General features: G+C 47.6%; 2 protein-coding genes across 2 annotated transcripts in view; one reads left to right on the top strand and one right to left on the bottom strand.

The window, feature by feature from the left end:
- Positions 1 to 2,874, top strand: part of FAM234B (family with sequence similarity 234 member B) — a 28,716-nt gene extending 25,842 nt beyond the window's left edge. The window contains exons 12-13 of the mRNA XM_074941773.1: positions 134 to 357; positions 714 to 2,874. Coding sequence (XP_074797874.1) covers positions 134 to 357; positions 714 to 719 — 230 coding nt within the window. The 3' untranslated portion in view covers positions 720 to 2,874. The remainder of the gene's footprint in view (positions 1 to 133; positions 358 to 713) is intronic.
- Positions 2,875 to 3,489: 615 nt separating this feature from the next.
- Positions 3,490 to 16,218, bottom strand: GSG1 (germ cell associated 1). The gene is made up of 6 exons (XM_074941771.1): positions 16,111 to 16,218; positions 14,584 to 14,902; positions 10,718 to 10,765; positions 7,652 to 7,804; positions 7,104 to 7,215; positions 3,490 to 4,266 (listed from the first exon to the last, which is right to left on the bottom strand). The coding sequence occupies exons 2-6, from the start codon at positions 14,900 to 14,902 to the stop codon at positions 3,954 to 3,956; spliced, it is 945 nt and encodes a 314-aa protein (XP_074797872.1). The 5' UTR covers positions 16,111 to 16,218; the 3' UTR covers positions 3,490 to 3,953.
- Positions 16,219 to 16,679: the final 461 nt, after the last annotated feature.

The raw sequence follows: 16,679 nt of genomic DNA, 5'->3' as shown, positions 1-16,679 counted from the left end.
AGACCCTCACCCAGACATGACTCACACTGAAGTCAGTGGGAATCTTGGCTGAGTGAAGACTATAAGCTTTTGCCTGAAGGATGTAATTTTCTCAGTGTTCACCAGTATTTTCTCTCCCTTTCTTATCAATCAGTTGGAATTAATGATCTCCAAAAAGATGCGTTTTACATCACCGTGACAACGAGCCCTACCTCCGAAAACCAGCCGGGCCTGCTGTTGGTCAGTAAGCTGAGCCTGCGGTGGGCCATGCTCACTCAGAGCCGAACGGTGCCGCTGATGGAGACCACCTCAAAAATCAGCCGTGGGGAAGTGAGGAGATTCCTCTCTAGGCTGAAGTTTATTAATTTTCCTCACAAGGTGAGACAACTCAGAGGGAATCTTTGCTAAGTCACAGGGGTCAGACTGGGCAGTGCCCCTCCCCTCATGGGCAAGGGTCGGGATCTTTCTGCGCTGGCATTTGCAGGATGCCATCCCTTCGAGCGTAAATTGAGTGGATTGTCAGGGCCTGCAGATGCTTTGGAAGTTAGGACGTGACAGTTGGACTGGAGGAGTCTTGGGAGCAGGACAAGGACGGGATGGTAGCTGGGGAGGGGACGAAGGGCAGTGGGGAACATGGGGAAGGCAGGGGTCCCCTGCCTGGACTTGGGGCTAGTAGAGTCCTGGCCATGAGCCCGTTTCTCTGCCTGGCTGATGACTTTTCTCTCTTTCTCCAGTTCTAGCATGTTGGCCCATCAGGTTTCAATAGCCAGGTGGACGTGTGGTCTGGGTGGGGCACGGGGAGCTGCTCGGCGATTCCTCAGGACGTCCGCTGTGCCCAGGGAGTGGGGACTCAGCACTCTCTCTGTCCCTGCCCCCCGCTTGCTGTGGAATGGCAGGGCCGGGTTTGCCATTGCCAGATGCCACCACTGGGAGTAACTGTGTGTGACCCCTTCCCCCCCACACCCTGCCTGCATGCTTCCTTCCAGGTAACATGGCAATGAGAAGGCAGAGCGGTAGAGCTGTGAATAGATACATGTATATTTTTGTATGTTTAATTTATGAACTGGTTCCAGGAAGCTCCCATTTGTATCCATCCAGCATTTCCTGCCATTCTTCTCTAATCTCTTTATTTTTGTAGTGGAGCCTCTGCCTGACTTATATGTGGCAGGGCTGGTCACGGAGGCTCCACCAGCTGTCCTACCTCTTTATTTTACAGTCACCAGGGCACTCCCCTTTTCCATGTCCAGTTCCCAGTCTCCTGAACCGTCCAGCCCTCTCTGCCCTTGGCAGGTTGGGAATGTGTGCTCCAGAGGAGAAAGGTTCCACGTCCCCACTCCAATTGTCCCTCCCAACCAGGTTGAAGTAGTTGGTGGAGCAGCTCCCCATTCCTAGGTCGCCCTTTCCCCTTGCTTTGTTTGCGGGCCCAGAGCTCCATAGAAACATGCCCAATATTCACAAGAACATCACACCATTTGGATCCCAAAGCAAATTTGTTAACTGAAGTGGGCCAGATCCTCAGGAACAGGGGAGTGCAACCACTTTGTGTCGTGCCTCTGGCAGACTTTAGCCTGGATATGTGGCCCCAGGAATATCTCAGCAGTGTGAAGTGGTTCCTCAGATGGTGTAAAGGCTTTTCTGAACCCGCTTGCTTCTTGCATAGGAGGAGGGGCTGGAGGCAGGGGGTAGAGCCAGGAGACCCTTTTCTGAACTGATCCCAAGCTGCAGTTTTGGTCCTTTATGGCCATCACCAGGTAGCATAAGTTAGAATAGCCAGAAGGCTGCTCTGACTTAACAGTGGGGACCTGTGCTACTCCCAGCTGCCCCAGAATCAGGAGAGGATTAAGATGGGCTTTATATTATCACTTTCCCCCCAAACTTCCTCGCAGTGCAAAAGCCAGATCTGTCCCCAGTATATTTTAATTCTGTGAAATGTAATCTCTGTGTCTCGGGGTGTGCGACGGCCTGTGCTCCAATTCTGGAGTGTGTCCGTAAAGCCTCCTGTGACATAGGAACAATGCCTCCTTGGTGATGTCTGGCCCCTACTAACTTTCCCCGCTGCAGAGTGCCCTCTTATAGGAACTGGTTTCCCAGCACGCCTCTCTCAGGCTGGCCCTTTACATTTGGCAGAGCCAAGGAACTGTAGCCCTAAAGTGGCCAATTGGCTGCTGCTTGGTACATTTTTCTCTCCTCCAGCTAGTATGTCCCCTTTGTTTTCCTCCAGTTCTTCTTTTCTTAGTGCTGAGGAGAGGGCACAGTTTGGCACCTCCTTTTGAAAGGGCACGAGCTATGGGTGTGGTTGGCTCTGTACCCTGGGCTCTTGGCCCAGCTCCCCACTGCTTATTTCTCTTGCTCTCTTTCCAGTGAAATGCTTCTGTGCAGTCTCTTCAGGGGTAGCTGCAACCCCGAGGCTGGGCCTTGGGCCTCTCCTTATTAATGCCAGAGCCTTTGAACAGTCTGTATATGTTTAATGGTATTTGTGTGTAAATAGCTTTGTAAATATTAGCACAACTGTAACAAGGGGCTCTGGTCCTGGCGCCTGCCTGGCCTCTATTCTCTTCTAGCTGGGTGTGGTGTTTATATGTGTTGGTTGGTTTGTAAATCGGGCTGGCTGGTAGTGGCTGAATGTAAGGACCAGTAGGCAAGTTAGGAACAGGGATGTGCTTCCTCCTCCCCCGCCACCCCATCTTGCTGGGAAAGGCTGGTGGGTCACTACCCGAAGGAGTAATTCCCCTGAGGTGCTTCCTTAAACTCCTAGGCGTGATAGTCAATGTCCAGTGATGCTAGCTCCCCCATACTGTGAATTTCTCCCGTGCATTCCCACTGTGAATAAAGACTCTGTCTGTATATTGTTGGGAACTGTGAACTGCAGTGAAACAAATAAATGTCATGTACAACATCCCCTTTGTGTGTGACCGTTGTTTTCCTTAGCCTGGAAGGGAGACTGCTTTTTGTTACGGGCGGGGCTCCCTCAAGGGCATTTGGGGAGTGAAGAGCGAGCAGGACCTCACCACTGCACCTCTGAGGGGATTGTGTGGGAACGAAATGGACAGGGGTCCTGAAGAGGGAAAGAATGGAGCAAGGAGCATAGACGGGAGCCCCAAAGAGAAGGAGGTTGGGTGCACAGTGTGTAGAAGGGCGCCTCAGCGGGGACGGGAGCAGACAGGACTTGGCTGGGAGTGATGGATACCACAGGTGATGGGTGCTTTAAAAGGGGGATTGGTGGGTGGAGGAGGGAAGAGGTGACTGGAAGGCAAGTGCGGAATGAGACCCTCTTTCTATCCCTGTTCCAGTGGGAAACTCCTGGTTTGAAGCGATTTCTCTGGCTGTTCTTGGGGAGGGTCTGGAGCCAGTTTAACTCAAAAGGAGTTTGACTGTAAAATCCAAAAGGGCCAGACGTGACATTCTCCAGCCCACTGGGTGTTTTGAAAAATGGGACCCATTTCAAGTTATGTGGCAAACAGAGCTGGGCATACATAGCCCAAAGCCTCAGGGGTTTATTAACATGGAGGTCAAAATGCCATGATCAAAAGGAAAGTTCCAGACTCTCACCATTGTAATTGCTGACAGCTGGTACTGTCCCCCTGGGTGTACCCTTTCCATTTTTGTGGTACTGTTGGCATTGGAATGGCTCCCATAGCACCCCTGTGGCAGCGCGGGAGCCTCAGGATACAGGTGGCATAACAGTTCCCAGTGGAAATGGCCTGTGCGTTTACCATTCCCGACTCACATGGTACCATTGCCCTCAAGAGAGCAGACCAGCTCTAGTAGCACAAGCCCCAATGTCACTGTGAGTGTCCCTGCAGTGCTGCCCAGAGACATCGATAGCGGTGACCACATGCCTTCCCCTCCTCCCAGCCCCCCAGAAGCGTTAAAGAAAGGAACCAGAACCCTAGGGAACTTGTTAACAGTGATACTAGTATTTGGTTCAGACCTCAATCTCCCTACCACTTCCCAAACAGCCTGCTCCCCACTCCCTAACAGTGACCTTCCCCGATGGACTGTCCCAAGACCTGGTCTAGCTCAGGTTCCTGCTGCAGCTCGGAGTAGAAGTCGACCCCCTCTGAGACGGAGTGGAGGGGCTTGTCTGGCTGCTGGTAGTAGCTGCTCAGCTGCTCCCTGTGGTGCGGCTGCTGCTGCATGAAGCACCGGTGGTGCTGCGACTGGTCCTTGACGCTCCCATCGTAGCCTTTGATATGGTTACGCTTGAACTCCAGCACGGTCTTGGTGTAAGTGTTGAGAGTGGTAACAGCAGAGGCCATGCAGCAGGTGAAGGAGGCCCAGGCCATGCTATGAGAGGGGAAGGAGAACAGCACATGCAATGAGGACCTTAATAAAGTCTTCCATTGTCAGAGAAGCATGATGGGGTCAAGAAATGAACCAGATGCATTGCAAGGAGCTAATGGCCTTCTTCTGGAACACCAGGCAGAGGCCACTAACTGGAGATGGACATCAACTAAATAGACCAGAGCTGTAGCCCAGACCCAAACCATTCTAGCCCTTGAGCTTTATCCTGCCTCCGTTACCCTTCCCTTCCCCCAAAAAATGGAGTAAAATGTTGCTACATCCATAACATACAGTAGAGAAAGAGGTGGGGGAAAATGCCGTAAGGAAAAAAGTGGATGCAGCGAGAGAAAATGACAGGAGGATGCTGGAAAATCTGCACCTGGAAAGCATGATCCCGAGGCAGACCCCTTAGAGTAACAGGCCAGCCAGGGAGATCCTGAGTATCTTGTTCATTTTGCGGTCCTCAGTTACATTAACCACGCTCTATGGCACCTGTTGGATACTTTGTTTTGTCTTGTTTTCAAATAGCTTTTGATACGGTCTTTTCATAGGATCATTACAGAAAGAAAATAACCCTTCACATTCAAGTAAGCCAATATTACGTACATGGAAAACAAACCCTAAAAATAAAAAACTTTTTATATGTATCTAGGTTTGAAACTCCAAGGAATAAATACTCAGGACTCATCATAGATCACTGAGGATACTGCCCAGCATGCAACTGCAGTTAAAATGGCATTTTGGAAAACGTCATAATGGACAGAACAATGTTAATCATTTGTATTCAGTTTTGATCACATTATTTTGAGACAGAGCTGAGACTAAGAAGCTCCACATCAGGGCAGCCAGGCTTGCAGAGATGAAATATGTAAATAAGATTATTTAGAGTGGCAGAAGTGAGGGACTTCTCAGAGAAGAGATTGAGAAGGGCACCGTGAAAACTGATCAGGCCATCTTTTTTTATACTGTCCCATACTTTGACCTGGAATTGATTTGAAGTCCCTTGAAGTTAACGGCAAGTAAACTTAAAACCAATGCAAAAAATACTTTACACAGTAACCAGACAGTCAGTGGAATAGAATGCAGCTAGAGGTTCCAAAGCCAAACATCGCAACTAGATTTAATAAGGTCTGGATCATTTTATGGCCAATAATGTAGTTCTGATAATCTAATCTCATGCTTCAAGCTATAAACTGATCACTGTCTGGGTCAGGAAAGAACCTTCCTGCTTCCCTCCTAGCCCTGCAAGATAGCACCGTTGGCCAGATGCTTTTATTGGAGTTCTGTGTTCCTCCAAAGCACTAGGTATTAGCCACTGCTAGAAGAAGGATCCCAAATGTAATGCATCAGTGGTCTGATCAAGTCTGATCAAGTCTTGTGTTCCGGTTGTGTCCCTCAATCCCAGAGTTTCCCAACACTTCTTTGAGCCATACCCTCAAAACACCATTATCGGGACTACACGGTCTCTAGCACTATGCCTATTTCCCTCTTAAATAGGTGGCTCCTGTTATCCTGTGGAAGAGACAATGTTCCTGTGACTTATGACTGTATAGGGACAATAGTGAGCAGTAGACACTGTGCTCAGTATCTTGGATGCAGCAGTACCAGCTTCCTTAATGCATGTTCGCTACATTTATGAGGAGGATCTTGCACTGTGCATAAGTGGTGATGGAACTTTGTAGAGCCATTATGATGCTGTATACGGAGAAGTATGTTGGATTTAGCATTAAGGTGGCTATGGTCAGGACTGCAGACTCATAATTACAGCAGAAGTGTTATACTGACTGATGCAAGCAACAGGAGGCCCACGTAGAAGGTGGCAATGGAGACAGATTGTGAAACCACAGGAAAGGAGGGATTCTGGTGAATCATTTCAGCAGAGCGCCAGGCACTGTAGTTTCTAGGCACGAGTTTATAGACAAGATGCAAAATAACACCTAAACCATCCGCATTGATGGGTTCAGATGGCCATGTGGGATGTGATGGGAGGCTGAGCCCTAAGCTTGCCCCTGTTTATATTCAAATGCGGGAGTGTGTCAGTTTTATGAGCAAACCATGATGAAATGGAGAGGATGGATGAATCCAATTCTAGAGAAATGGCTGGTAGTGAAGGTCAGGGCACTTACTCTAGCCCGCAGCTCTAGGTGGTCATCAGATTGCACAAGCTCAGCAGGATTGAACCTGGTTGGTATTTACATGGACTAAGCAGGGAACATCGGGAACTTAATTTGGTGATGCTTGCCCCTCTGACTCAGTACTAAGCCAGTGCCCTAGTATGCTGTCAGGGGGAACTGTGCTGCTGGAGAAGTTGGCGTTTAGGCTACATGTGCACTATGAACGAGGGGTGTGATTTCCCCTGCTCGTGTACACATACTCACACTAACTCTCATTGAGCTAGCGTGAGTATAAATAGCTGTGTAGCCACAACAGCACTGTCAGCAGCAGCAGAGGCATGACTGAGCTTCTGAAATAGGGAGGTCTATTAAACTGTAGGATAGTTTCTCAAGGTAAGGGGTGGAAGCTCCATATCCTGGTTCATTTAAAATTGGACTGGACAAAAAACTCTGGGGAATATATGTTTCAGGGAGCAATCCTGCACTGAGTCAGGGGAGTGGACAGATGTGACCTAGCTGGTTCTCCTCCATCCCAGATCTATTACATTAACCCGGGTGAGACAAGGGTTGAGGCAAACACCTAAGGATGACAGAGAAGCAGCACTGGGGAAGCCATATTGGAGCTGTCTTCAGGGGCAAAGGGGCTAAGTAGAGGGGTTCTGGAGAGGTGGAGTGTGACTGAAGCCTACAGCCATAAGGATGTGGAGAGCCTCACAGTTCACATACTAGAAAGCCCAGCCATAGTCCCACGAGTGCGGTCTCCAGTCCTCTGGCCCCAGATTGACAGTTGCTTGGAAGACTTGTGAGTACATCATGTGAGCCACCATCCCCAGCAGGCCTAAAGCAAGAGGACAGGAAGGCACAATTGTCACAGTGGAGGCCAGGGCCAGCTGATTTGTTCTTCTGTCTAGGAACTAAGGCTTAGAACCAAATCCATCCTTCCGCTCAGCAGGTTCAGCAGCTAAGTAATCTCCACCCTTGGGCCCTGTTCGCTCACCCTGTGTCATTGTCTCTCCTCTAATTCCTCATTATTCTCCTCAACGCTGCCCATTTCCTTCTCTCTCTCTCTCTCTCTCTCTCTCTCACTACCACATTCTCTCCATGGCCCCTTTCCCCTTCTGCCCCCCATTGTCACTCTGAGGTCTTGGCTGCACTTTCTTCCCTGAAGGACTTCTTGAATCCTTTCCTTGATGAGTTTCACTCCCTGCCCTGAGCCACTTGTGCTGCCACCCCAGAATGCTTTCATGACCCCATGTCTGCAGTGGACCACCAACCAGACAGCACAGAGGAGACAGCAGCGAAGGCATTAAGCTTCAGCCCGCAGACTGGATTCCCAGAGTACAGCATTTCTATCAGCAGCAGGATGAAACTAATGAGCAGCAAGCTGATGTAGACCATCTCTGACCCCAACGACAGCCACAGGATTCCTGCCACAAACCAGAGGAAAGAAGAGACCTCTCGAAGTCAGCACAAAATGGGCTCATGACCTGCCACAGCCCTCCTGACCCTGACCCCCCAAAGGATCCCCACCATAAACTGGGGAGAGAGGGGAGACTCCAGACATTCCCCACATCCCGCTGAGCAATGTGGAGTGAATAGCCAAACATTGGCTAAAAAGAATGTGGCCATTCTGCAGGGATGACATTCACCCCTGTGCAGATGGCCTCAAGAGGATGTATATACCACTTAAGCCTTCAAATTAGGGTTTAAATTATATGCATAGGTCTTGTGTGGATCCTCTACACAGGTACATCTAGGGCAGTGGAGTAGAGCTCAGAAAAGTAGGAGATGATCTTATACACAGGGGTCCTGTAACATCTCTGTACTGGGATCGACTGTCTCCCAGTCCCCTGCTCTAACCACCATTACTACTAATAGACACTCTAGCCCTGAAATTGAGCTGTACCTTTCACTGCAAGGGAGCGGGAAGGTGGCTTTAGGACTGACCAATAGCTCAAATTAGCCAGAGGCCGGTGAATGTCAGCTATACTCCCTCCTTCTCCCAACATACCCACCTCTGGCATGACCCTATGCCAAGAGCTATAGGGTGAGAATGCAACATAGAGCCCTTATGCCAGCCCTGTGCCACCCAAGGAGTCCCCTTCACCCATTTCCAGATGGGGAGGACCAGTTGTTTTCCTGAAGTGAAAAGGGGATGGAATGCAGGCAAGATTTGGCACCCCATCTCTAATTTTATATTGTACTATATAATAACAGATGTGGATATTGTATTAAATAGTGTAGCATACAGTGTATCTCCTAACTTCTATAGACATTATTCTGCTCTCCTACAGGATGTTCTAAGCTACTCCAATTATATAAAATATTATGGATATTAATTAGGATCTGTACAAGACCATTTGAAAATCAAACATTTGGGAGCCCTGTTTCATCCCCTGGGCAATTAGCAAAAGCCTTAGTTTGGACTGTGATGGAGTTTGGAATCTTAGATGACAGGTGACATCACAGTGTCACCTGGGAGACCAGGAATTCCAGTTCCAGAAGCTTCTTTTCAGCCTTGGCTAAATAACAAGGCTCGAACAGGATTGCCTTTGAGCACAGAAGCTGAGCTCTTATGCATCAGGAGTCTGACTTTGAGCCAAGCACGTGAGTGCCAACTCCCTGGAGCTGGTGGAAAGTGATTGTATGGGGAAAGCCTGAGCTGCCTTGTAAGCCTCGAGCTAAGGAGGGCTCAAGACTCCAGTTGTCCAGCTCCTCCCTGCTACTACTCCAGTGAAGGAAAAGTGATCACTGGGTTGTCTCCAAATAAGCCATATAGACCCAATGCAGGAGAAGTTCAAGGTGAGCTGGGAGAGACTCGTCTCCCTATTCTGCAGTTCAGGTTTTGATAAGGAGCAGGAAGCATCTAGTTATACTAAGTTCTTGCATAATTGTTTCTGGATATCATTTTCCATTCTGTAAGTTCACAAGTAATTCCCACTCCTGGTTTTGGTGCATCTGTTGTAGAGTTGACTTAGCCTATAGTTCTACCTGTTAGAATAATTAATAACTGTAATTTAAATACAACAAGCTTTCTGCCTGTTCCTTTATAGTGGCAGGGAATCCTATTGTGAGGAAGGATTGAGCCTAGTAGTGGATCATGGATAACACACACTACTCTGTTAAAACTAATTAATACTGAAAGACTAGGAAGATGACCTTGTGCTTGAATAATGTATCCATGCAAAGTTGGTTGGGGATAGGCAAAGCACAAACATTTAAATTACCCTGTAGAAATAGCTCCCATTGTGACTGCAGGTCAGTTTTTAGCTAACAAGTGCCATCAGTAAAAATACAGGTTTGTTATTCCCAAGGAGACCAGGGTAGATGTATATATTTATTAATGTAACAGGATAAAACGAAACAGCAACTTACTGTCTCCCTGACTGCCACCAGAACTCAATCCCTCTACAACAAAACACAAAACTCCTCTCCCTTGCACAGATCCTAACCCACAGCAAACTCGGCCCTGCACAGCAGCCCATGGAAATCTGGCCACAGGCCCTGTCTATGTGTTTTATATTTAGTCACCTACAGTAGAGATTTCTGACTCAAACTAAGAATGAAAGCAGGTCTCTTGCATGCATCTGGGAAAGTAGCTTGTTAATACTAAGAATTCTTTGCTTACATATTCCGTTTCTCTTCCGTAGATTTCAAGGTGCATTACAAAGGTGGGGTATGCATTATTATCACGATTTTAAAGAGAAAGTAGGACCAACATTTTCAAAAGTGGGTACCCCAAAATAGTGGCCTTGAAGTCAATGGAAGTTTTGCCATTGGCTTCAGTGAGAGTAGGATTTCACCCTTAGGGTCCAATTTACAGATGTTCTGATCACCCACTGCTCCTATTCAGCTGGAGTAGTGGATGCTCAGAATGACTGAAATTCAGAACTCGAGTGTCTCAGGTTGGGACCCAAAAATTAAAGCACCCAAAATTGTGGCCATGTTTCAAATTTTTGACAGAAGTGACTTGCCCAAGATGATATGTCGAGTCGATGGTACAGCTCTGTTACTATTTATCATGTACACCGATTGCCTGTGTGCATTCTAGGTTATGACCAGGATTAGACATGCTGAAACACAGCAAAAGAGGCTGTCTTTGCCACATTTCCAGTTGGGCTGACAGCAGGAAGTACCAGAAATTATGTGAGGAAGGTTTAGATTTCTAGCTTTTTGGGTAGACATTTGGGGTGAAATCTTCAGTACTTTGACTTCAATAGGCCAGGATTTTACCCAACCCTTTAGGTGCCTACAGCATCCTCTCAACCTGCAGAAGTTCCCCAATCTCTAGACGGTGCATTGGGCAACGCTAGTGAGAAAAAGAAAAGACTCATTCTTACCTCTCTCTGCGGGGGGTGAAAGCTCAATGAAGCTACGACATTTCTCATCTGAAATGCAAACACAATCAAGCTCAGATTTTATGGATTCTCAAAAGATGGTAGGGGAGGATAGAGGGGAAAAAATTCCACCTTAGTTGCCTCTTTGATTTCTCAAGCTTGCAGGCTCTACCTATCTTAAGGTCTCCTAGAGTCTGCTGTCTTTCTGACCAAAGAGATGGTTGCTTTGATCTGGTTTAGGAGTCCAGTGCAGAAAGGTGGGGACGGAAGGACAATGGTCTGGCGAGTTCAGATGGGGCTCTTATGAGAAAGCTAGTGTACATTCAAAAATAATTAAGTACGGCTGAGTATAAGTAAATAGCTATAAATTCGAAACACTAAAAGAAAGCTATGATGAGAGAAAACGCTCCTTTGCTGTCATAGACATTCCACAAGCTGCTTTAACTCTATAACTTCACCCCTCCCAGCTTCAGCTCGGAGATCATAAACTTTCTTCTATCCCACTCTTCTATTTCATGATTTTCCAGTATCGGCTACAAACCCTCAAACTCATCACATGGCCCACGCTCCGTTTGCCTGCCTGTTATTTGCCAAACACACCAACTCTTTTCTTCTTACGCTCCATGAACAAACCAGAGGTGCTTCTTGTCCCACTCCAACTATGCTAAGAAAACCACAATATATATCCTAATCTCCATAGACAGGCCATCTACCTTTTTTCACTTGGAGACATGGAACTCTAATCTACCCCATCCACTTTCCATATATAGCCTAGGAGGACTTGTGGCACCTTAGAGACTAACCAATTTATTTGAGCATAAGCTTTCGTGAGCTACAGCTCACTTCATCGGATGCATCCGATGAAGTGAGCTGTAGCTCACGAAAGCTCATGCTCAAACAAATTGGTTAGTCTCTAAGGTGCCACAAGTCCTCCTTTTCTTTTTGTGAATACAGACTAACACGGCTGCTACTCTGAAACCTGTCATATAGAGACTAGAAACTCCATTATAATTTTCTGATGTGAGTCAGAGACATTGCTCCAGGCCAGTTATCAACTGCCATCCAATCCACCCAACACACACAGGCCAGAATACGCTAGGCACCAAACTAAGCTCAGCCATTGCTTCTTGACAATGGCAGAAAGATGAGCATTGACTTGTCTGTAGAATGTATTATGTTCTCATTAATTGGCCAAGATTTTAAAAATATCCAGAGTTGTATCTAGTCTCTGCTGCACCTATGAAGGAGGCTTAACTCCACCAGGGCCCTCATGCCAGCTATACTCTAGGCTGCATTCAGCAGGTTGATTCCAGCCCCTGCTAAGGAGCTCATACAACCGGCACTAGAAGAGTCAGCTCCCACTTAGGACATGGAATTTTCACTTGCCACTCGTCCCACAGAAAGTAGCTCACAGCTCCTTCCCGATGAAGGATGTACTTTTTCTTAAGAATAGGACACCCCTTCTCCAAAGGAAACTCTGACTCTCCCCTCAATACAGAATCACTATCACTTCCCCACCCTTAGGCATATACAATCCAAAATTGCTTTGGCTGCCATATCCCAGTGCAAAGTTTTGTCTAATCCGCACATCCATTATAACCCCTAAAACCTCTTAGCAAAACTGCTTGCCAGATTTCTCTTTCCCACTGAATCACCCCTGAGCAGATAATTTTCCCCATATATATTAGCTTGCCTTTTTTCTCCAGCTGAATCTCATCTTGTTATTTTCTGCCTACAATTCTAATCTCTGTAAACCCTTTATATTATATCTTTCCTCTCGGTGTTCAAGATTCCTTCCAGCACAGTACCATCTGCAGATTTCATTAACTCACTGTTCACTACCTCATCTAGACTTTAATGAAGTTATTAACAACACTGGCCGTAATGCTGAGCTGTGCAGTGGCCTCACGAGACACCTTCCCCCAACTCAATACTTTGCAGCTGATGATAATCCTTTGTTTCTGGTCCTTCAATCATAACAGGGGCTATATTCAAGCCAGTCTGAATTAATTTTGAGAGTCTGATTTCATGAAAAATTGTACCAAATGCATTAGTAAAATCCAAATCTATCAGATCTCCTTCCCTTCATGCCTCACTGTTATTCCAGTGCTGCCAAGAGGCCTGTTAAAGCTCTGAAAACACCTTGAACTCAGTCGAATGATGGAGTCTCATTCCCAACTCATCCCTGGTATTGCCATGGAAATTAATCACAGCTTTAAGCATTCCCACCTAAGTGCACCCTGTTCTGAACCATTCCTGACAATGCCCAGAACAAACCAGTCCTCTCACCAAGACCTGAGAGTGACTGAAGCTTTTTTAAATATTGTTGTTCTGCTTTTAATTTGTGACCTCTCTGTTTTCAAGCGCTGATCCCAGCAGATCACAGAAGGAGAAACAGTGCACAGAATGCCTTCTTTAACTGACAAGTTCCATTGTGAGTGCCTTTGAGGAAGGGGGAATGCTGGCTGGCACAGAGGAATGGGGATGGGCTAAAACACCTTTCATTTCTGTATTATTAATTTCAACCTAGCTGTTTGCTGCCTTTGGGGCTAGCTCTGACCCTGATATGCCAGGCCATAAAGATTGGCTTGGGGAGAATTCCTGCAGAGCAGGTGTGACTTGGGGCTGACAAAAGCCGCAGCACAGGAGTTGAGGCAGGGGTGGAGGTGAGCAAGTCAGGGTGATTTTTTTTTTTCTGTGAAATACCTAAGACTTTAATGACAAGCAGTAAAGAAATAAAGTTTGCAGATAATGATACAACTATGAGTCAAGCTACTGCACTGGCTGGCTGAGTAAGGAAAAATAAATATTACTGTAAACATAGTGTGACAGGGTCGGGCCAGATGGCTACAGGAGAGTAATTTTTTTTTTTTGAAGCAGAAAAGAATTTTATTTGCATAACACTTACAAAGACTCACCAAAAAGGAAAAAACAAAACTATGCAACAAAACAAAAGCAAATGCAAGGTATAACACAGCAGCCTTCAGGAGCAAGTCAGGGTGATGGGAGGCATGTTTAAAGGGCTCTGGGCTGCGGAGCAGTCCATAGGCAGCCTGGGTAAGGTTGCCATAAATTAGACCAGCACCACCAGTCTAAATTTCACTGGGGGCCACACCAGCCCCCCAGCACAGGCAGAATTTGGTTGGCACAAAGATGCCATGAAGCATATTGCCAATGCCAAGCATTCAAAAAGCATGACTGTGTCCTCCCCACCTCCCCCACAAACCATGAGCTTCTAAAGATAAGCCTCTTGTTCATACTCCCTCTTTTGCACCTTTGGGGTTCAGGTTTGCAAGCTTTTCTCCACAACTCTGAGGGAGAGAAACTTTGGTGGGGGGGTGTTTTTTAAATGACAGTTGAAATTCTCTCTTATTCACAGGACTCCAGGGCCTGGGGCTTTAAGAAAAACACCTCCTGTTATGGTACTTGCAATGAAAACAACAACAGTGGTCAGCCCTGCATAAAGCCATCACCTTGTCTCTCACCACATAGACTCCGTCCCCTACTGAACGTGACATGAACTGGGGGAGGGAGGCTACTCCAGTTCATGCTGGGACAGATGTGGACATTACAAAACCACCGCCTACCACAAATAGTGCCAAGGTGCCTTTTTGTTAACAGTCTCATCTTGTCTCCAAGGCCCATTCAACTCCCCCCACATCATTCCCCTCACCGAGGGATGAAGTATGGTGGTGTGGTTTGTGGGTATGGGTGGGAGGCAGGCACTGCCACTGCCCCAGCTATACCCATTCTGCGGATATGGAGAAGGTGCCTTTCCCTAGTGTTGTCAGCCTGGCACCTATCATTGATACTAAAGGCATTTTGCTGTAATAAGAATGAGGCTGAGGCTGCCTTGATGGAGATGCTACCTGGCCCTTCCATGTTCTCCTCACAGGAAAGCCACATGCCAGTGTGGAAGTATCGGAAGGCAAAGCGGTCGTCCCCGGTCTCCCAGCTGTAGTGCACTGCATCCTGGGATGAAGAGTTGCTAGCACCTCCGTCACTGGACACGTGCACACCGATGCATTCGGTGGCTTTGCCCTTGCCACACAAAGGCTTGGGCACCTTCTGGGTTCCAACACACCAGTAGCTGCCAAGCAAGGCTGTGGTAGAGAGGCTGAGAGCCAGCAGATTCAGGACAACTGCCAAGACAGCACGATGCCAGGGCAGGATCTTCAGCAGTTCCATCTGCAACAAACAAACATGAAGGACTCACATACCAGCCATGCATCTCCCTTCCCGCACACAATGGCCCAGACCCTCACCGGTATGTAGGCTCCTCACTTCCACTGATTTCACTGGCAGTCAGAACCTAAATGCCTTTGAGGAGCTGGGCCTATGTCGTATCCCACCAAAATGTGTAAGTGCGCGTGTGTCAGGGCAGGGAGGAGAAACAGGACTTTCTGCCATCCTCGGGGCATCTTATTCCCTCACTCAGGAATGAGAAACCATTTCCTGACAGCATGACCCCTTCGACTGTCGAATAGTCACTTGAGGGAAGTGGTTGCTTCAGCCAGTTAAAATTGGACTGGACAAAGGGACTGGAGAATAGACTCCAGGGAATACTCCTTCCGTGACAAAGTGAGTGGAGTTTCTCTCTTCAGCGACAGCTGTGTGCACAAAACTGATGAAACGATCAGGGCCATGAAATGCAAGCACCTGTGAGGTAGGTGGCATGCCGCAGCAGTTAAACAGCTCCCAGGAACACCACGCATCAGCTTTGGGCAGGAAGCGAGGAAGATGATTGTACCCCAGGACAATGCACATTTGCAATGCCCGGACACATTTTATTGGAGGGCTGCAAAGCATTTTTTTTTCAGATACTGGTTAATTAATTTAGCCCAACATTGTGAGAGGTAAACATGCATGTAGTCATTTTGCCGAAAGGGAAACTGAGGCAGAGAAAGGTTACATGAATTAACCAAGGTCACACGCCGGATCAGAGACTCAGGAAGAGAACCTAGGAACCCTGACTCCCAACCTAACTCCCTACTAGGCAGCACTTCCTACACTTGAAGCTACCAGCCCTTAAATCAGAATTTGAGTGGGGCACTGGGATGGCAATACCCCTGCTCTTGCAAAAAGTGTAATGAAGATCTTAAATGACAATAAAAGCCTCTATGTTACGATTCATTTGAAAGCCAGCAACTCCAACAGCACCTTAGTATGTCAGGGCACTGGGCCACTTCTCACTCTGAGGGAAGAGCACCCCCGCTGAATAATCCACACCACTTCCCCCCAGAACGCTGGGGTTTTCTCTTGAGGTCTCCCAGCAAAACACTCCATAGAGTATTTCAATGTTATCTGTCCAGCTGCCAGTTTCTCATGTGCCTTCTTCCATGGGGCACCCCCGACGCATGGTACAACCTCGCTGAGTTCATTGGCATGGCTCCTACCTTTCCATATTTAAGATTCTCCTGAAGACCTATTTCAGCTGTGCTGCTCACCGTGGGTAGAGGTGATAGTATATGAATTGCCTCCTGCTGTTTCCTTTCCCCTAACCTCTGTCTGCTTGTTTGTCTGCCTTTACACTGCAAGCTCCCCAAAGCAGGGACCACCCCCTTTTCAATGTTTGGGAAACACCAAAAATAAATAATACTGAGAGATGGAATGCGGCTTCACTCGTGATAACTTACAAGGACACGGCCCAAGGAGGCCACAACCCCTGCGCTGTTAACCAGAAGGCTCATTAAGTCTGATCAGTAAAGGACAGTGCCTGAGATGGGGCAACTTTCCCTCTTGCGTGGGAGTAGGATTGACTAGCCTTGCACCACACAGAAGGCCTTGTCTACACTGATTGCAGCATGCAGAGCGTGTATGGCTGCAGGCTGCAGTGAAAATCAGGCTGCAACCACACTGCAGTATGTAGCTACACAAGGCAATCCTGGCGGGACTGGGGCAGCGGGGAAAGGCTTCAGCAGCAAGGAGCCTCCCACCTGCCAGAGCCTTTCCCCAGGGCCGGAGT

The sequence above is a fragment of the Natator depressus genome, chromosome 1 (assembly GCF_965152275.1).
Source record: "Natator depressus isolate rNatDep1 chromosome 1, rNatDep2.hap1, whole genome shotgun sequence".
In the NCBI taxonomy this organism is placed as follows: Eukaryota; Metazoa; Chordata; order Testudines; family Cheloniidae; genus Natator; species Natator depressus.
This window is presented reverse-complemented; position numbering and strand designations above follow the sequence as displayed.